A 20,636-nucleotide genomic window follows, 5' to 3' on the forward strand; every position below is an offset into this window, starting at 1 on the left:
ACCGTGAGCTCGAAACGGTGACTCGTCATCGGGCAGCGGTGGCGGCGTAACGATCGCGCGAGCGATTCTCACTGCACGGTGGCGGATCCGGTGGCCATGGAGTGAGTGGAGTGAGCAGCGTCAATGGTGGGGGGGGGGGGGCAATGAAAGGTTGAGTCGCGAGGGAGCGGCTGTGACTCAGGTGGGGGCGCCGCGGGGGCGAGTTGTGAACTACCTTCGCCTGGTCTCCTAGAGGACGTGGGTTTGATCCCGACCCCTGGCGCCTGTGTGTGTCGAGTCTGCGTGTCTCTCTCACGCTGGTCGCGTGGACTTTTCTCCGGGTCCTCCGGTTTTTCCCCTCCACATTGAGAATGAACGTGCGTTCAGAGGATTTGGCTGCTGTACATTTCCACGTGATAAACCACCTCGTTGGGCTGTGGCCACGTCGCTTCTGACAAAGAGCTGTCTAGCTTAGTGGGCCTTACCTGGCACTGCCGAGTCAGCGATGCTGAGCCGCCACTCCGGGGCTCGATGCCGGGTTTCAGCCGCCAGTGGTCACACCAGATTGTGGGGGTTGTAGTGAGTTCATGGTCTCTGCCTGGTCATCAATGACCGCACAACAAAAATTACATTCCGTGGTTTTGTTTTTTCCGCCACCACTTCATTTCACTTTCTTGTACTGCATGTATGTTGAACTTCTTTAGCACCGTACATAGCCAACCGTACTTATCGTAGTTGCGGGAGGAGGACAACAAACGAAACGCAAGAAGCGTTTTTTTAAGAAATGAGTTCTCAATCGAGGTTTAAAAAGTGCAAAGCTCCAGTGGTTTCCTAATATCGGAAGGAAGAGCGTTCCAGATGGCCGCAGAAGCGCATCTGAAAGCGCGCGATGGAGCGACCGTCTTTGGTCGATGGCTGAGCCACAAGCCCCGCTGCGAGGATGACCGGAGCTCGCGTGCCGGTTTATGCTCCTAGACGAGATGAGCGAGGTGCCGTGGTTCACTTGTGGCGAGCACTTTGTGCGCAATGACTCCCGCGAGCCCCCAACAAATATCCTCCGCCACCTTCATCCAGCCACACTGACCAGCGGGGTGGTTCGACCCCGCACGGCGTTGGGCGGATTGACCAAAGGCACTGCGCGTGCACGTAGCATCGAGCTTTATTGCTTAAGAGAGAGAGAGAGGGAGAAAAAAAAACGCAAACATTAAAACCCAACCTCGGATTCGTCCAGTAAACCTTTAGGCGCTGCTGACAGGTTGTTGGCAGAAGCGACGAGCTGCTGAGCCGCGATTTTAAATAAACGTGATTCACCGCTTAGGGCGACTGATTTGCAAAGCTCTCTGGTGTTTGCCGATGATTTCTAGACGTGGAGTGGCAGCAGATGCGTGCGTGTGTGTGTTCCATGCGTGTGTTCCATGCACGTGTGTTCCATGCGTGCATTACAAGCGTGCGTTACGTGCGTGCATTACGGGCGTGCGTGTGTAGCACGGCGGTCAGAGCACTGCGCTACGAACCCCGGTCACCCGAGTTCGATTCCCGCTCGCAGCCAACACCGGCGACGAATATATTGAAGCAGTCCTGGACCTCCCCTCGGTTGACTCGGCCTCAAATGAGTGTAAAACATCGCCACTGGGGAGACAAAGGCGGCCGGGCGTGGTGCTGGCCACCCACCCCCTCGTATGCCGTGCCGGCCTTCATAGCTGCTCGCTAACAGCACTTGCGCAACAGCATCGTATGCCTATACAGAGCGGGGTGGGGATCTTTGTCTTTGCATGCGGTCTCACCCCCCACCCCGATGTGATCGTGTCGTTGGCAGGACGTCGGGGCCCTTGATGAGCTTCGGGGCGAGTTTCGTCAGTTTCCTGGTGAGTGGCGGTTTCCTCATAGTGCGGGCGTTCTCACTCCTGACCCGTGAGCCCACGCGTGCGACTGAGCCACACGATAACCCACACACGTGTGTCTCAGCCGCACTATAACCCACACACGTGTGTCTGAGCCACACCATAACTCACACGGTGGGTATGTATGTAATATGGGGAGCGGTGGCGCAATGGTTAGTGCACTGCGCTATATCTGAACCCCATCCCAGGGCCTCCCCCTAAATCAACCTTGCATGAGTACCCGGTGCGCCGTGTAAACTTGGGAGACAAAGGCAGCCGGGTGCGGTGCTGCTGATCACCCACCCCCTGTCGTGTGCCGGGCCGGCCTTCACAGATAGGTTCTGCTCGCTAACAGCACTGCTACAAAGGCTACACGACGGATCTGTGTTCGTCTCTTGTGTACGTACGCGCATGCATGCGTGTGTGTCCCCCTCCGCCCCCCCCCCCGTCCCACCCCCCCCCCCCCCACCGACACCCCCTGCGCGTGGGTGTCACCCCCAGCAAGCGCTCATGACGTTCGAGGAGGAGAAGCTGCACACGGCGTCCGAGGACCTGCGCAGCACGGAGCGGCTGTGCGGTGCCGACGAGGTGGGAGTCATCGACGCCATCAAGAGCAAGATGAAGAAGAGCGTGAGCACCCGGTCGCGTGACCCCTCCCCTCGCCTCGCGTTCCCCCGAAGGGGGGGGGGGTGGGGGGGGTCACCATTAAGGGGTTTGGGTCACGAGTCCAGGACGTTGGCGCGGTCGGCGGTGCGCCCACCGTGCCGACGTGGCCTCCCCGACCGCCGCTGCGAACCGCGTCCCCCGCGGTGCTTACCGAACCGTCGGTAGGGCAAGGAATACCGCGCAGCTGCGAATCCGTGCAGAGAGAAGCCACGCTAGGTGACACCGTATGGCAGAGGTCGCACACGGGTTTTGATTCCATACCCGTACCCGTTCCCGGCCGCACCAGGGTCGCAAACGGGTACCCATAGCCGGGTATTGGGTAAGGTACGGGTATCGGGTACCCGGTTGCGACCTCTGCCGTACGGGGGGGGGGGGGGGCCGTCGTCTCTTGGGCTCGACCCTGCCCTCGGCGTTTGGGCCTCGTCGATCGATGGCCGGTCTGTTCCCATCAACCTCCGCCGGCCTACCCTCCCGCCCGCCCGCGCGCTCACGCTCACTCACTCGCACTCACTCTCGCAAGCCCCAACGGAAATGTTTCCCCTGCTTTTATTTTCACCGGACAACCGCTCACCGCGAGCGCGCGCGCGGTTGACGCGGCACCAGGGAGCGCTCCCCCGGCGCTGCTTGTTTTACTCCTGGTAAGATTTAAACTAAACCAAAAAATTGTTTAGTTAAATGTGTATATATTTTGACAGTGATTTATATTCCTGTCCTATACTTTGCACTCCCATCGTGTTTTTTTTTTGTATCGTTTGTTGTTGTAACGGTCTGACCCTGTGCCCCGACTGGACATCAGTGAGAAAGAGCTTAATGGGATCCCTCCTCCAGTAGGAAGACAGATTTTGATTCTGACATCCCAATCATCTTCCCGCCAACTACGAAACTCGGCAGGACCAGGAACCCTCGAGAGAGCCTCGAGATTCCTCCCTCGCCCCCCCCCTCACCCCCCGGCGCTTTTCCCAGGGGCGAAACGAACGCTCGAAAAACCGCGCTTTGTCCTCTCCCCGCGCGTCCGCCCCCTTTGCGCCGTCCCCCGCCCAGGCGGAGGACGCGAAGCCCTCGCCGACGCTGGAGGATCGCCTGCAGAGGCAGATCATCGTCGCCGACTGCCAGCTCTACCTGGCCGTGCTCGCCTTCGTCAAGCAGGAGCTGTCAGGTGTGCGCGCTCGCGCGGCGCCGTGGAGCTCCGATGAGCCCGCTGGAGGCACGCGCCCTTGCGCACGCACGCACACACACGCACGCGCACGCACATACCAGTCCCCGGCATCGTGAGCCAGATTTCTCAAGGGGTCCTCACCCCCGTGTCTGTCTCCTTTATACGGGGGGGGGGGGGGGGGGGGGGTCTCTTTATCCTCGCAGCAGCGGCTTTTGGTCGGCCGTCGAAGGAAGACGTCGCGCCACTTTCGGACGCCACTGGGGCTGTGCACTTTTAAATCTGGATCAAAAACGAATTTTTTTGCGAACTGCTCTTCGTGTTTAGTTTCGTTGTCCTTCCCCCGCATCTTTGATTGGCACGCTTGGCTACGTTCGGTGCGAACGAAAGTTCAGCATACATTTATAGGGATATTCAGGGGTGTTTCGGGTGCAAATCACCTGCAATGTGCCCGATCTCGTCAGATTTCAGAAGCTAAGCGGGGTTTTGATCCCCGCGCGGTGCTTGAACGGCGCGACCGTCGGGTGAGCCAGGTTGCCATAGGCCGCTGTGCAGCTGTGCCACACAGCGGCCATCGGAGGGCAGTGCGGCAAAATCCATTGTTGCGCAGTACTTCTATGTATCCCACATCCCTAACTACCCACCCCCGCCGCCGCCCACCACTTTCACCGACCCGCACTACTGACCGGCGTGGTGAAGTAACGGTCAAACAATCCCGACGATCCGCACGGCGTTGGGAAGTCTGCCATCCAGCAGTGGATTGGGAAGATAATAAAGAGCTGCGCACGTACAGACACACGGACAGGGGTGCTCAGTTCGGCGGTCCCAGCGATAATTCTCTCTCGCTCTGTCAACTCCGCTGTTGCTCGCAGCAAGGTTGGGGTCGAATTCAGCCGGGCCCCGTGCATCTTCAAAATTTAATTCCCTGTCGTCGCTGATAAAGGCTACTAACCCTAAGTGCTCAGATTATAGCATGTATCTTTTTGTTTTTTAAATAATCCCCGCATCCTTTCCCGGAGCTGCCGAGAATATCGCTTGGGTCAGGGTTTTATTTCAGCCGGGTTTGTCTGGGTCGGTGAACCGCAAACATTTCGTCCATATGCAGCTCACCACATCCAGTATATACTTTCGGATGCGCTTCTGCAACCATCTGGAACGCTCTCTTCCGATATTAGGAAGCCACTGGGAGGAGCTATGCTCGATTGAAAACACATTTCTTCAAATCTGCTACGGTCCTGCCTCTGGGCCTACTGCAGTCGACCAGTCACTGAGCGGGCACGTTTTGTAATTAGCGCTGGCGGAGGAGAGGGGGAGGCAGGGGGCGGGAGGCAGATGAAGCAAGAGCGACAGGAGATGGGGGGGGTGGGGGTAGAGTCGTGACCCCATTGCGATTATTTCCGGCCCCCTAAGTGCGCAACGACACGAGTTAACGAGACGAATATCGGCGAAGGCTCGCGGTCGCCCGGAGGAGCTGTGGGGAGGGAGGGAGCGAGAGACAGACAGTGAGGTCATCGGCTATTTTTGGCATCGGGTCCGTCGTGAGCTTTCATCCGCGAGTGATCGGCTCTGCGAAGACGCGGTGTTAGTGGGGATGGATCGGTTGGGCATTCCTAGAATTTTCACGAGTAAGGGAAATGTCATTTTTTTGTGGGTTCGGTTACATTATCTTATTTATGCGTCTTCGGGCTCGCACTAACAACGTCACGACACCACACGAAACCGTTTTTTCGGCAGCATAACGGCAGAAGTGGGGTCATATGCGTGATGGCTCGTGTGGAGGAGGAGGCCGATTTAGAGTGACCTCAGAAGTAGTCGCGCGTAACGTCAACCTCCCTCCTCATTCTCTGACACAAGCTGCAAGAATTCCAAATCGAAAATCTCCGCGTCTCATGGCGTGACGCTGATAACACGGTTCGGAACACGAGTGGAAAACATTCCCAAATGGAATTATTTGGCTCGCGTCGTTCGAGGATGTTTATCTCCATCTGTTTTTTTTTTTTGGTGACCGCTGAGCCAGTGATGGACGTGCCACGTCCCCATTGGTGGGGCCCGGTCTCTCCATCGGGATGCCCAATGTCGGCTCCCCACGCAGTGGTTACTTAGTTTATCTGCTTCTGAATGCATGGTGGTGTGCCAGGTTGATCTCTAATCAAGTACAATTTTGCTTGGGAAAATACCATCGCCCTGTCCGAAAGGGTTAATAATGGGGTTGGAGCAAAGCCCACAGTAATGTTTTCAGTCTCTGTGTTCCATTTATTTTTAACTAATTCTCCATTTGACTCTGCTGCTGCTGCTGTTATCTTTAACATCGTGACCACAATTTCTCTCCCAGATGGAGTGTCCACGGCTGTGAGTGGAATGTTTTTTTTTAGAAAATGCAAATAGCTAGACCGGTCACATTTAATTTGTGGATGATGGTGATGGTGGTGATGATGATGATATTGCTACTTGCTACGGATAATGATGACGATGATGGTGTTTGTGATGGGAATGGCCAGTGATGCTGATGGTGTTGCAACTGCTAAGGGTGACGAAGGTGATTCTGTCGCTTTTTGTTATTTTAACGATCACGAGTTTGGTGATTATGATGATTTTCCTGCTAATGGTTTTGCTGCTGCTGCTGCTGCTGCTGATAATGATACTGCTGCTGCTGCTGATGATGATGATAATTATGACCCTCGTCTGCACAAACATAACACTGCCAAAAAATCGATGCCTCTTTCACTGCCGCCATCAGTCATTCACTTATACGCACAAAGACAAAGATCCCCCGTGTAGCCTTTAACGAGCACCTACGGAGGCCGACACTGTACACGAGTCAGTGGGTGGTGAGCACCACGTCCGACTGCGTTTGTCTCCCCAATGTCGATCTTTTTACGCACTGAACTATATACTCATGTAAGGCTGAGTCGACCTAGAGGACATTGGTCGCTGTTATTGGTCGTGAGCGGGAATCGAACTTGGGTTGCCGGGTTCATAATACTTGCGCACTAACCAATACATTACCGCATCTCACGCAAAACACACACACAAATGCGCACACAAAGACAAATACACACGCGCACACACACAAACATAAACGGGTGAATAAAATAACCGTGGAGATTAGGAAGCCCTTCACATGCACGATGTGCGTTGCCATGGAGACGGAGAGGGCCGGAGGTGGGTAGCGAGGGTGGGGGTGGTAAGGGTGCGATGTTGGGAGGGGGGCGATGGTGATGTGATGGAGTGTGAGGATGTAGGGGGGGCAGGGCCGGCGGGGGGGGGGGTGCTGCTGGTGGTGGTGGAGGGCGGTGCACATTTTGTCTTTCTCCCTGTCCTCGTAAAATTCTCATCTTCACCCCAGCGACTGGGGTCAGGGTTCGCTTGTGTGGGGTGTTGGCGTGGGGCAGCGGTGGGGCGGGGAGGGCACAGGAGGGAGTCCCTGCATGTTTCCTACGAGTGTCCCCAGCATTGTCGGGGTTCCGTTGTCTCTAAATTAATTGCAACGATACCTTAATTGTCGGCCACCGCTCGGGGAGAGGAGGAGGGATGTGCCAGGGATCGTATCCGGGTGGTGCCGGGGACGGCTCGGGCCGACAGGGCAGAGCCCCGCGATGTTTACTACCACTCGGACACGAGGAGTGGGAGGATGTATGCATCCATGTTGAACTTCTTTTGCACCGTACGTAGCCGACCGCGCTAATCGGGAGGTGCGGGGGAAGGACAACAAACCAAAGGACGCCACGGTGGCGAGATGTGAACTACCTCGCCTGCGATGCAGGAGGTCGTGGGTTAAATTCACTAATGGGAATTATTTCGATTTGGTGTAAACTGGTGCGGTCATCCAAGCGTATCGCAAAGTAAGCCCTTCATGAATAAAAATACACACTTGATCAAACCGAAGAGAGAAAAAAAGGCACACGTGCATCTGGGAACAAATGCAAATCTTCCTTCTTTAGGCACACAGGCACACATATACGTGTTTATATATATTTATATGTATCTAATCCGTGCTATGTGCTGAAAGAACACAGCTTGCCAATGCCATACATTGTGCCATTCGTACATGTATATATTTAACTTCTTTCGCACCGGACGTAGCCATCCATGCAAGTCGTGGGTGTGGGAGGTGTTGCACAGTGCCGTTCTACGTTGTACCACCACGCCGTGCCACGTCTCACCATGTCAGAGCTCACCGTGCCACCGTTCCTCACTGTACCACGCCATGCCATGTCTCGCCGTGTGACACATCTCACCGTACCACATCTTACCGTGCCACATCTCACCGTACCACGCCGTGCCATGTCTTTCTGTGCCAAATCTCACCATATCACATCTCACTGTGCTACATCTCCCCGTACCCCGTCTCACTGTGCTACATATCACCGTGCCACTTCTCACCGTGCCACATCTCACCGTGCCATGTCTCACCATGCCCGCACAGCGTACATCAAGGGCGGCTGGATCCTGCGCAAGGCGTGGAAGGTGTACGACCGGTGCTACCGCGAGGTGAGCGAGCTGCACGCCGCCTCGCACCGCCGTCAGCAGCAGCAGCTGGCGCTCACCGACACTACCGCCTCCGACACCACCACCAGCAGCAGCAGCAGCAGCACCACAACCGCCGCCGGCACCACCGCCACAACCCCCGGCACGGACGGAAACTCGAACCTGCGCCGGACATCAACCGCATCGGAGCGCGGAGCGGCCGAGGCTCGGTAATAATAATCATCTTCATCTTCTCCATGGTGATATCCACGATCATGCGGAGTCCTGATCGCCCTCTCATTCCTGTCCTGGGCCATCTCCACATCCGCTCCACAGTCCTTCACATCCCTCGCTCACCACTTTGAGCTGCGGCCTTCGAGGCCTGCCATGTTTGGAGCCGTGTGTCACGGCTGGTAACGCACGCAGATTGAACACGATCTAATTAGGGGGTCAGAAGCATAGACATTGACAGACAGAGTAAGAAGAAAAGCGGAATCGGAATCAGAAAACTTTATTCAGTCTCGAGGAAACCGATGAGCTATGAAGCTAGGGGGTTGGGTCAGCAAGTCGCGACAACAAACAGTACAAAAAAACGATAGGAGTGCAAAATGCGGATAAGGTAAGCAAGTCACTATCAATAAATATAAAGTATAGAAGTCCAAATTTCATAAGTACATACATTACCGCCGATTTGTCAACACCAAATGAACGATTTTTTTTTGTATTTCACCAGGAAAGGCCCTGTTTTTCCAAGGCGACCTGCCTACAGACGACAGCTCAACCCAGTGGCTTGTCACGTGGACATTTATAGCAGCCAAAAACACTCTCAACGCACACGTCGATTCTAAATGTTGAGAAAGACACCGCAAACTCCAAATATACAGCAGGCGTGAGGGTCGGTGTCGAACCCACGGACCTCCTGCGTATCAGGCGAGCTAGTTAACATCTCCGAGCCACCGAGAGACAAACGCGAGGAGGAAGGAAATGAGGGAACAGAGCCAAGTTCGAGGCATGCACCATTGCCCGCAAAAAAAAGTACTCCAGTAGCGGTTAGCGCGCTGCGCTACGAAGCCTGGAGCCCTGAGTTCGATTCCCGGCCAAAACCGGTGACCATTATTGGAACTGGTCCTGGTCCTCCCCTAGGTCGACTTAGCCTCAAATGAGTACCTGGTGGCGGTGTGTAAACATCGCCACTGAAGAGACAAAGGTGGCCGGGCGTGGTGCTGGCCACCCCACCCCCTCATGTGCCGCGCCGGCCTTCATAGGTGTTACTCGCGAACAACACTTGCTCCTACAGTCCGATAAAGGCTACACGGGGGATCTTTGTCTTTGGTGCGCACGGCGGCGACGGTGGCAGGCTGGAGGCGGAGCTGGGCTCGGCGTCGCACGCCACCCTGCAGCGCCTGATGGGCGCCGTGAGCTTCGGCTACGGCCTCTTCCACCTCTGCATCTCCATGGTGCCGCCCAACCTGCTCAAGATCGTCAACCTCCTGGGCTTCCCCGGGGACCGGCAGCAGGGCCTCAGGTCGCTCGCCTACGCAAGCCAAAGCCGAGACATGAAGGCGCCGCTCGCCACGTAGGTTTGCCCGTCACGCCGCGGGGGGGGGGGGCGGGGGGGTGGTTGGGGATGGTGGTGGTGGTGATGCTGCGGTGGTGGCAGTGGTGCAATGACGGTGTTGGTGTGAATATGGCGACGGCGGCGGAGGTTTGCTGGTGATGCTGATGCTGGTGGTGATGGCGGTGGTGGTAGTGCAATGATGGTGGTGGTGTGGAGATCGTGGCAGTGGTGGCGATGGTGAGAGGTGAATTGTTTTGAGCCTGATGTGGTAATTCACCACCGTCCGCCCCCCACCACCTTGGTGGTTCATCTTGGGTTCTTCGTCTTTGTATACATACGTGTGTGCCAATGCTGGTGTCGGTGCGAATGCCGGTGTCAACGCCCATGCCGGCGGCTAATTCCGGTATCGGTGTCGATTCTTGCCGCTGCGCTGCTGCTGGTGCACCGCCGCCGTGCAGGCTGGCGCTGCTGTGGTACCACACGGTGGTGCGCCCGTTCTTCGCGCTGGACGGGGACGACATCCAGGCGGGGCTGTGGGAGGCCGAGGAGATCCTGCGGCAGAAGGAGGCGCTCTACCCCAACTCCTCCCTCTTCCTCTTCTTCAAGGGCCGCGTGCAGCGACTGCGGGTGGGTGGACCGCACCCCCCCCCACCCCACCACCTCCCCTTCCTATCACCCACCACCCCCTGGTCCTGGCCCTCTCCCAGGTCAACTCAGCTGGCCGCGCCACCGCGTCGTGCGTGTGTGTACGTGTCTGTCCGATGTGTGTGTGTGTGTCCGTGTGTGTGCGCTGCGCTAACGTCCCCTGCCAGCGGGAGAGCAGCAGTTAGCGCGCTGCGCTACCAACCCAGCGGCCCGAGTTCGATTGCTGCTCAAGGCCAACGCCGGTGACGATTATAATCTGAACCGGTCCTGGACCTCCCCTAGGTCGACTCGGCCTCAAATGAGTACCTGGTGGCGGTGTGTAAACATCGCCACTTGGGAGATGAAGGCGGCCGGGCACGGCGCTACCCACCCACCGCCTCGTGTGCCGTGCCGGCCTCCATAGGTGCTCTTACCCCCAACAGTCTGTAAAGGCTATGCGGGGCTTCTTTGTCTTCACTGCGTGCCGTGCAGTGCGAAATCAACAGTGCCTTGACGTCCTTCCGGCTGGCGCTGGAGTGCGCCAGCGAGCAGAGGGAGCTGCAGCACGTGTGCCTCTACGAGATCGGTGAGCTGGCAGTACCGCACCGCTCCCCCCCCCACCCACCACCGCGTTGCTCGCACCGCTTGCTGCAGAGGAATCACGGCAAGGCGCCGCAGACGATCGGATTCTCGCACTCGGGCAGCGGTTCATTTTATCACCGAAGGTTTTGCCGGGTCGCCGGATAGACCGCGGCGGGCGGGCACCCTCGCTCGCGTAGGCCACGGCCTTCGCGACGAGCTATACTGGACGTGGCGTGCCGGGCGCGGAAGCGTCTTCCGGGTCGCCGACCCAGGCAGGCCCGAGCGAAAGGAAGCCTCGACGCGCTCGACGGTGCAAACTGGAAGGCATTCACGGCCGGTGGTGGCGACTTACAACACGGGGGTGGGGGGCGACCAAAGGAGGGAACGCGCCCGACAGGAGCGGCGACATCGGCCTCGGTGGCACGAGCTCGACGGTCATTGGCGCCGCGAGACCGCGAGCGACGGCGACGGATCGAGGGGGCCCCTCGTCCCGTCAGTGGATCGGCCACGGACGACGACGATACTTAAACACGGCGGGAATCGCGATGAGACGCGCGTTGCCTTCGTGCCGGGTTCCGTCCATCGGCCGCGGCGGATTTCGCCAGTGGCGAGCGACATTTCGACCGGTTCTGGCCGTCTGTCTAGGGTCAGCTCGGCCTCAAACGAGCCCCCGTCCCCCCTGGCATCACGCGGTAAACATCAGCCCCCGGGCAGACGAGGGCGGCCGCATGCGTAGCTCCGGTCACGCCGCATCCTCGTGCGCCGGGCACTCGCGCCCAGCTGTCTCCGTGGGCTACGCGGTGGAGGGGGGAGGGGGTGAGACCTTTGTGCGCTGCTTGTCGCGGTGTGTGCCGGCAGGCTGGTGCAGCATGCTGCAGCTGGATTTTGGCGATGCGGCCGAATGCTTCGCTCGGCTCAAGACGGAGTCTCGCTGGTCACAGTGCTACTACGCCTACCTGACAGCAGGTACATCGCCCACCTGACAGCAGGTACATCGCCCACCTGACAGCAGGTACATCGCCCACCTGACAGCAGGTACATCGCCCACCTGACAGCAGGTACATCGCCCACCTGACAGCAGGTACATCGCCCACCTGACAGCAGGTACATCGCCCACCTGACAGCAGGTACATCACCTACCCCACAGCAGGTGAGGCGCTGTGCGAAGATAGTGACCCCCCCCTGCAGCCCACCGGTACAGCCTTACAAAAACCGTCCGGAGCTGGGGAGGAAAATTGTTGTACATACGTGTGTAATAATGAACTTCTTTTGCACCGTACGTAGCCAACCGTTTCTATTTCGGAGGTGCAGGGGGGGAGGGGGAAGGACAACAAACCAAACACGAAAAAGCGGGCGCCTGTTGTGACCCCAACGGTACGCGCGCTAGTGGGTGGCATGGCCAGCGTGAGCGAGTATTTTGACCCTGTAGAATTCGGACCGCAGGGTCAGAATCTTGTATATATTATCTCAACCCCCGGGGTGAAAGAATACTCTTACGGCAATGCTGCTCACTTCCCCACCAGCCCAGGGACAGAATAAAGGTTATGGTCGCAGTAAGGGATGAGGCCCGAATCGGAATCCTTCTTTATCCCGGAGGAATCCGATGAGCTCAGACAGCCAGTATGTGTGTACGTAGAATTTATTTTGCACCGTACTTGCCCAACCGTGATAATCGGAGGTGCGGGAGCTAACCAGCAGGGGCTGGTTAACAAGTCACAACAACGATAAACCAGCCCCCTGCTTAAATCCTTCACGGCGGGTGTGCAGGCTGCAGAATTTGACACCGCACAGCTGAAATTGGTCACTACACGCACGGGGGGGGGAGAGGGAAACGCCGGGAGGCCGCGCTGACGCGCATCGTGCGGTGCGCGCGGACCGTGTGCGCAGTGTGCCGGGGAGGCACGGGGGCTCTGGAGGATGCGCAGCTCGTCTTCAAGGAGGTGCAGAAGCTGTTCAAGCGCAAGAACAACCAGATCGAGCAGTTCGCCGTACGCAAGGTAAACATCGCCAACGGGGAGACAAAGGCGTCGCCACCGGGGAGACAAAGGCGTCGCCACCGGGGAGACAAAGGCGGCCGAGGGCGCGACGCTACCCACCCACCCCCTCGTGTGCCGCGTGGGCCCAAACCCCACGCCGCCGACGGTCGCCATACGTTGGGGACGCCTCCCCGTGCCACGTCTCGCTGTGCCACGTTTCGCCGTGCCGGATCTCACCGCGCCGGATGGGGATTTTCCATGGCAAATCACCCTCCCTGCAAACTCACCCTCCACGCAAACTCCAAATATGTCCTTCCCCCGCACCTCCAATTAGCACGGTTGGCTACATACATACAGTGTGGAAAGAAGTTCAACACACGTGCAGCGGTCAGCGTTGGAATCGAACCCACGACCTCCTGCGTACCGGGCGGGGGAGACAACACCCCGCCGCTGCGGATTGCAGGAGGCCACGTGCAGCGGCATAGCTGCCGCCGGCCAGGCAGCGGACGGTCGCTGTCACGTCCGATGACCCACCGTGGGGACCGTGGCGCGCTCCGTTGCGGCGGCGCTTCACCCCCCGCGGGCCGCAGCGAGGCGCGTTGTGGCCGCGAACGAGGCGGCGCGAAGCGGCCGTTGTGTCGTGCGAGCGGTGAGCGGCGAGCGAGCTGACGAGGGGTTTGAGGCCGCCGGTGCTCACCGAAGGGACGGCCGCGCGGGGCGAGCGGAGGACGGCGGCGAGACCGGCGTCGCTGTGCCCAACCGGAGTTCTACCCCCCCCACCTCCCCCCGCCCACCTCCCCCCCCCCCCACCCAATCCGCACCCCCAGACCGACCGCTTCAAGAAGACGCAGCCGACGCAGCAGCTGTGCGTGCTGGCGGCCGTGGAGGTGCTCTACCTGTGGAGGGCCCTGCTCAACTGCTCGCCCACGCACCTGCAGCGCATGCTGACCGGTGCGTGCGTGCGTGCGTGCGTGTCTGCGTGCGTGCGTGCGTGCGTGCCTGCGTGCGTGCGTGCGTGCGTGTCTGCGTGCGTGTCACGGGGGAGGGGAGGCGGGGGGTCACCGGTCAGGGGTGCGGTGTGAGTGTGGTTGTGGGTGAGGGGTACGTTGTGTGGTTGTGAGTAGAGAGGTGAGAGTGGTTGTGGGTGAGTGAGGGGCGTGAGTGTGGTTGTGGGTGAGGGGTTACGGTGTGTGGTTATGGGTGAGTAGAGAGGTGAGAGTGTGGTTGTGAGTAGAGAGGTGAGTGTGGTTGTGGGTGAGTGAGGGGCGTGAGTGTGGTTGTGGGTGAGTAGAGCGCTGAAGTTGTGGTTTTTATTGGTTAACCCGAGCTATCGCTGCAAAAGCAAGGACCGCCATAGTTTGAGAGTCCTTACGCAGCAGTGTACAAAGAACGCCGATGTTGAAGATGATTACGATGTGGTAGAGTGTCATTGTGTTCGAAAATATCGTTGTGTTTAGTTTCAGCAGAGGAAAGGAGAGAAGAGAGATCGTAACATATCGCGACTGCGTATTGTGGTCAAATGTGTGGCATTGCCTCGCCGCATGGGCACGTGTTATCGTTGTGTTTAGCTGAGAGACCAAGGCGTGCGTGCGTGCGTGCGTGTGCAGTGTGTGAAAGCGTGGACGACCTGTCATCAGCCGGCATCAAGTGTCTCCTCATGGGCACCATCAACAAGACACTGGGCAACCGGGAAGAGTCCATCCAGGTAAGGGCAATGTGCGGGCGGAGGTTGAGGTTGGGCTGTTCCATTTCCCGTTTGCAGCCTGAGTCGACGTGGCTCTGTGCGGAGCACGCTGGCTACGCTGCCATTGCGATCACTGCCTCATTTATCTCCTTCGTTGCCTCGGCCCGACTGCCACCACCAGGCCCACGATCATCACTACCATCACCAACACCAACACCACCTCCATCATCATCATCACCACCACCACCGCCTTCACCACCACCTCCATCACCACCACCACAACCACTGCCATCATCATAATCACCATCACCAACACCACGATTATCACTATACATCACCAACATCACCACCTCATCCATCACCACCACCACCGCCACCGCCTTCACCACCACCTCCATCACCACCACCACCACAACCACTGCCATCATCATCATAATCACCAACACCACGATCATCACTACCATCACCAACCCCACCACCACCTCCATCACCACCACCACCATTGCCATCATAATCACCACCACGATCATCACTACCATCATCAACGCCACGTTTATCACCACTGTCTCCATCACCACCGCCTTCACCACCGCCTCCACTAACATCACCGCCTCCACTAACATCACCGCCTCCACTAACACCGCCTCCACTGACACCGCCTCCACTGACATCACCGCCCCCTGTGCCCCGTACCGCCGCCGCCCATGCAGCTCTTCAAGCAGGCGTTCCTAGACGGTTCGAGCCGCCAGCACAACGCCTACGTGCAGCCGTTCGCCTGCTACGAGCTGGGCTGCCTGCTCATCGAGGTGCCCGAGGTGAGGCCCGGACCAACCCCCCCGCCCCCACACACACACGGTGCTCCAGCCCAATCGGAGCAGCCTATTCCAACCCACAGCCCCAAATCCAGCCGCACGTGTCCTCTTTGCCAACTACGGCACGTGGTTACTGTTAATGTCGCTGGGCTAGCCGCTCTCCTCCCTCCGCACCATGACTCACCAACTCCTCTCCTCCCCACCACTCTCCCTCTTCACCACGACTCACCAACTCCTCTCCTCTCCACCACTCTCCCTCTTCACCACCACTCACCAACTCCTCCCCACCGCTCACCAGACACTCTCCCTCCTCGCCACCACCGCTCACCAACCCCGACGCGTGACATCTCTGAAGCACTCCTCACCGTCGCTTTAGTTTCTCTTCACGTGTGCGTGGTTTCACGCATGTGTTGAGCACCTCGGACAACACGGCCCAGGCTATGTGTGTAGATTCTGTCAAGAATGAAACCCACCACTGGTGGCTGGGTGTGCGTGTGTGCGTGGCTCTGGTCCCACCTTCCCCTTAATAGGTGCTCACTGACATCACCACTCGCATCATGACGTCACCAGGCACATCGTGACATCACCTGGCGCATCATGACCTGGCGCACAATATAGTTGTGCATGTTCTCTGGTTCATTCGGTAAAGTCACGTAGATAGAAAAATAATACAAAAAAGTGAAGAAATAAAATTTCTAATAATAATAATTAATAAAAACATTAATTAAAACTGTAGCCTGGTTCTTAATCGGAGTGAGTGTACTGACAGTCTATAATGTAGACTGTAGCAATGGTTCTTAACCAGAGTGAGCGTACTGGCAGTCTATAATGTAGACTTATTCTTGGTTCTTTCAGTAATAAAAATAAAATTTTAATAAACATAAAAAATTAAAATAAAAAACCACGACGTTTCGATCGCAACACAAGCGGTCGTCATCAGGAAAAGGGGGGGGGGGGGGGGGAGTTGTGTAATTGGTGGTAAAACGTCTGGTGTTTAGTGAATAGAATCTTAGCATCTGCAGCAGTTCCACGGACCGATTCCGCATGGCCTTGCGTGGGCCGCAGGACAGGAACCGTTGATTTTATACGGATAAATGAATTTCAAATTGCATCATCCAATTGTGTGAAAGCCTTTGTGTAAAAAAAAAAGAAAAAGCGTTACGATCCGCACACGATGATCGAGGCCGTGTCCTGCGCGTGGGCGACAGTTTTATCTGGCGGCCATTAGAATGCGATTTGTGTTGTAACTCCCGCACCCTCTCCCTCTCTCCTCTCGTTTTAGACCACGGGGAGAGGCAAGGCATTGCTCCTTCAAGCCAAGGTCTGTGCACCACCTGCTTTGGGCTAGCGGCAGCAGCCTCCATCAGTGTCACTGTCACCATTGTCGTACAATTATTATCGTCAGTCCTCGTCAACACCATCGTCATCATCCGATAAATATTTTCGTGATTATTGTTGTTCCGTCATCATTGTCCATTCATTGTTATGATGACTGTCCAATCGATATTCTCATCATGGTTCAGTCGTTAATCATCCTTGCAGCGGCTTTTGGCTAACCATCGAAGAAAACATGGTCACTGAATCACGCACTTTGAGATTCACTTCTGCGGCCGTCTGGAACGCTCTTCCTACCAATATTAGAAAGCCACTGGAGCTATGCACTTTTAAATCTAGATTGAGAACTCATTTCTTTAGAACTGCTTTTTGTGTTTAGTTTGTTGTCCTTCCCCCGCACCTCCGATCAGCACAGTTGGCTACGTACGGTATGAAAGAAGTTCAACATACATACACATATCATCATCGTCCAATTGTGATTATCATCGCCCAATTAATTATCAACGCCCAACCGTGACCATCATCGCTCCACCTCCCCCGCCGTGTATCTCTGTGCAACCACGTTACATTTCCCTCGCCGTGTATCTCCCACCCGCTGTCTCCTCCGCTCCCATGCAGGACGGCTTCACGGAGTACGACTTTGAGAACCGCCTGCAGGTGCGAATCCACGCTGCTCTCGCTCCGCTCAAGGACGTCAGCCCCCAATAGCGACCGCCCCCCACCTTCCCACGTGACGCCCCTTTTACACCGCTCCGCCGACTGCCGCCGCCCTCCTCCACCCACCCCCCCACCGTGGCCCCCAACCTCTGATCTCCTGACCTATTCTGGTCTTCACCGGGGTCGCGAGACGCCCACACCTCCCCAAGCGAACCCCAGAGCGGATGGGACGCCATTCGTCCCAAATCCTCCTCCGCCTCCCACCGACAGCTGCGCCCACCACCAGCGCCCACCCCGAAGCGACGAAGCGGCTTTGCACTTCCTCCCTCCTGCCCCCCCCCCCCACGGAGCGACGGATGGGAGGGCAAGGTGGAACAGGGTCGAGAGTTCTGATGGCGGACTGTGAAGGACGAAGAAGACCGGGCTTTCCCAAATTGGAGTCGCACATCGTGGCGCTGCCTTTCCACGCTTTGCCCGCCTTCTTCGTTCGAATGCGAATGAAGTAGTTGACACGCTGCACGAGCCCGATGATTGCTACACGCGTCGCACGTGTCGTAGAGAGCTGTGGGATTCGTATTGAGACGGAGCGTTTGTGTGTGTGTCTACGTGTGCAACGATCAGCGTGCTGCCCTACGGACCCGACGACCTGAGTTCGATATCCGCTCACGGCCAACACACCAGTGACGACTATCTGAATCGGTTCTGGGCCTTTACACTCCGGAGCAGGAACTCAAATGAGTACCTCCTGCGGAGTGTAAACATCGACCACTTCGGGAGACAAGCGGTCGGGCGTGGTGTTGGCCACTCTCTCCTTCGTGTGCTTGCTAACAGCACTTGGCCCAACAGTCTGTTAAGGCTATACGGGTGATCTTCGTTTTTTTTTTCTCCACGTAGAGAGCGCGAATTTGCGTTGAGATAGCGGTGTGTGTGTGCGTGTGTGCGCGTATTGCTTGCAATGACCAATAATGTTCATCCCAGTGAACGTTGCAGAGCTTTCTAAAAGAACACTTTGGCCGTGTTCATCAGCAAATGAAGAGACCAATTTCCTGTTGTACAGTCGTCGTGCAACGCAGGGCCCCACATCGCACATTGCCGCGTGCTAAATCGTACCCCCCCGCCCCCCCCCCCCCGATCATACGTCACATGCTTAACTTACGTCAACCCAGTGCCGGATTATCCCAGTAGCACAAGTAGCTACAAATGCTACGGGCCCCGCACTTTCAAAGGCCCTGCGCTAAATGCTTTCAAGCTATCAATTCCGGTTCAGCGAATCTGCACTTGCTCTATTACTATAGTACTATGCCGCCTTCAACTTTTATGAACGACTGGGTGTTTAAGGTTAGCGATTTGTCGTATTATCTGGCTGTATAGTAAATGAAAAAAATACAATTACTTTACTATGCACGATAAATATTTATGTGTTTTAATATTATGGTTTTAATTTATTCAGGGCCCCTTTATAACATATGCTACAGGCCCCGCACTAGCTTAATCCGGCACTGGGTCAACCCCGGTTTACCCATCATCGGGTGCGTGCAGCGTTAAGTTCCACCTTTTAAATTTGTGTTTTAAACGCAAAAGGGGTACGGGGGCCCGGCACGCGCGTGCGGATTGGAGCTTGGAAAAAAATCACGTGACCGACGACGCGACAGTTTGGCGGGGGGTGGGGGTGCCGATGTCTATGCGTGTGTCGTTGTCTGTGTGTGTGTCTATGTTTTTTACATCGTAGTTTAGTGGTTGTTCATTGAAGGTGGAGGGGTTACCAGCCCCCTCGCACCCATCCAGAGCCCCCATTTGGCCGCTGTGGTGGCTACAAACGCCTTGAAGGGAAAGGCCAATCGGAATTGGCCCTCCCCCCATGGCACTGCCCACTACAGCGTTACCGTCCAGGCACCACGAGGAGACCTCCTGCCAGCGGGCGTTCGACACTTCACGTGGCCTCAACGTGCACATAGTCTGGCACAAGCGTCGTGGTGACGTCACCGCCACTTAGTGGCGAATGGCGGTTGTTGTTGTGTCTGTGTGTGTGTGTCTGTGTGTGTCTGAGCAGAGGCATAGCTAGGGGGGGGCAGGGGGGTACATATGTCCCCGGGCGCCAAGGTAAAGGGGCGTCAAAATGAGGCTTACAACGTTACATTATAACTTATTGCGGCGGGCGCGGCAGCCTGAAACTAGCGCACAAGTCTACACCTCAACCTACAAGTTTATATATCCCGCCACACACAGCCTACATGTCATGTAATTACATTTTGGTATGTGATTAAACGGGGGGTGGGGGGGGGGCGCCAATTTTATAGTTCGTCCCCGGGCGCAAAATATCCTAGCTACGCCACTGTGTCTGAGTGTGTGTGTGTCTGAGTGTGTCTGTGTGTCTGAGTGTGTCTGTGTGTGTCTGTGTGTCTTGAGTGTGTGTGACTGTGTGTCTGAGTGTGTCTGTGTGTCTGAGTCTGTGTGTCTAAGTGTGTCTGTGTGTCTGTGTGTGTGCGTGTCTGAGTGTGTGTGTGTCTGAGTGTGTCTGTGCGGCTGAGTGTGTGTTCGGATGCCGCCGCCGTCATCGATTCCTGGAGTCGTTTCTCTCCCCCAACTCCACTACCCCCCCCCCCCTTCCCCGTCGAGTGCGCTTGTGAATGGGCCGAGCCCCCCCCCCCCCCCCGATAAGTTTTACTGAATTCTAAAAAGGGGTCGATTGAACGATGCTGTTCGGTTTTGTGTAGATTCCATGAATCGTCCCAGGTTTGACCCTCGACATTATCATCATTCACATGCTGCTTGCTGCTGCTTGCACACCCCGTCATTAAGTTATTTATGCGTCGTGAAAGCGATTCTATTGTGTTCTTAACCCTGTTGTGTTGTTTTATCGATAACCAAGAATTGACCGCAAATTGAACGGTCCACGTGGCTCTCACGCCATTGGTCAGACTTCACGAGGTGGGGGGGAAGCTCTCCCATTGGTCCGCTTGGTGCCCCGCCCACCAGCCTGGGACTCCGCCCACCAGCCTGGGACTCCGCCCCTACCCTACGGATGTCATTATCAATGAGGTTTTTATTGGGGGGTGGGGGTGAGATCGCGTATATATAGATGCGTCGTTAAACCCGCCACCACCCGACACGGCTAATGAGTAAGGTTTAGTCAGGTAAACACAACATGGCAGTTAGCTACTCGTCCAGCACGCCGGTTTGTTGGAGAGTTAATCTACTTCCGTGACAAACCTTACTTAGTAAGCTGTGTCGGGTGGTGCCGGGTGTAACGACACGTTTATATT

General features: G+C 56.6%; 1 protein-coding gene across 2 annotated transcripts in view; it reads left to right on the forward strand.

The window, feature by feature from the left end:
• The window catches only part of TTC39C (tetratricopeptide repeat domain 39C), a 44,075-nt gene extending 24,063 nt beyond the window's left edge, over window positions 1-20,012 (forward strand). For both annotated transcript variants that reach the window (XM_078594282.1, XM_078594281.1), the window contains 14 exons: window positions 1,796-1,844; window positions 2,361-2,489; window positions 3,567-3,681; window positions 8,105-8,375; window positions 9,503-9,721; window positions 10,162-10,330; window positions 10,820-10,913; window positions 11,768-11,875; window positions 12,797-12,906; window positions 13,713-13,836; window positions 14,493-14,590; window positions 15,280-15,384; window positions 16,664-16,702; window positions 17,335-20,012. In XM_078594282.1, coding sequence (XP_078450408.1) covers window positions 1,796-1,844; window positions 2,361-2,489; window positions 3,567-3,681; window positions 8,105-8,375; window positions 9,503-9,721; window positions 10,162-10,330; window positions 10,820-10,913; window positions 11,768-11,875; window positions 12,797-12,906; window positions 13,713-13,836; window positions 14,493-14,590; window positions 15,280-15,384; window positions 16,664-16,702; window positions 17,335-17,424 — 1,720 coding nt within the window. In that variant the 3' untranslated portion in view covers window positions 17,425-20,012. The remainder of the gene's footprint in view (window positions 1-1,795; window positions 1,845-2,360; window positions 2,490-3,566; window positions 3,682-8,104; window positions 8,376-9,502; window positions 9,722-10,161; window positions 10,331-10,819; window positions 10,914-11,767; window positions 11,876-12,796; window positions 12,907-13,712; window positions 13,837-14,492; window positions 14,591-15,279; window positions 15,385-16,663; window positions 16,703-17,334) is intronic.
• Window positions 20,013-20,636: the final 624 nt, after the last annotated feature.

Source organism: Lampetra planeri, chromosome 5 (assembly GCF_965212315.1).
Source record: "Lampetra planeri chromosome 5, kcLamPlan1.2.h2, whole genome shotgun sequence".
In the NCBI taxonomy this organism is placed as follows: domain Eukaryota; kingdom Metazoa; phylum Chordata; class Hyperoartia; order Petromyzontiformes; family Petromyzontidae; genus Lampetra; species Lampetra planeri.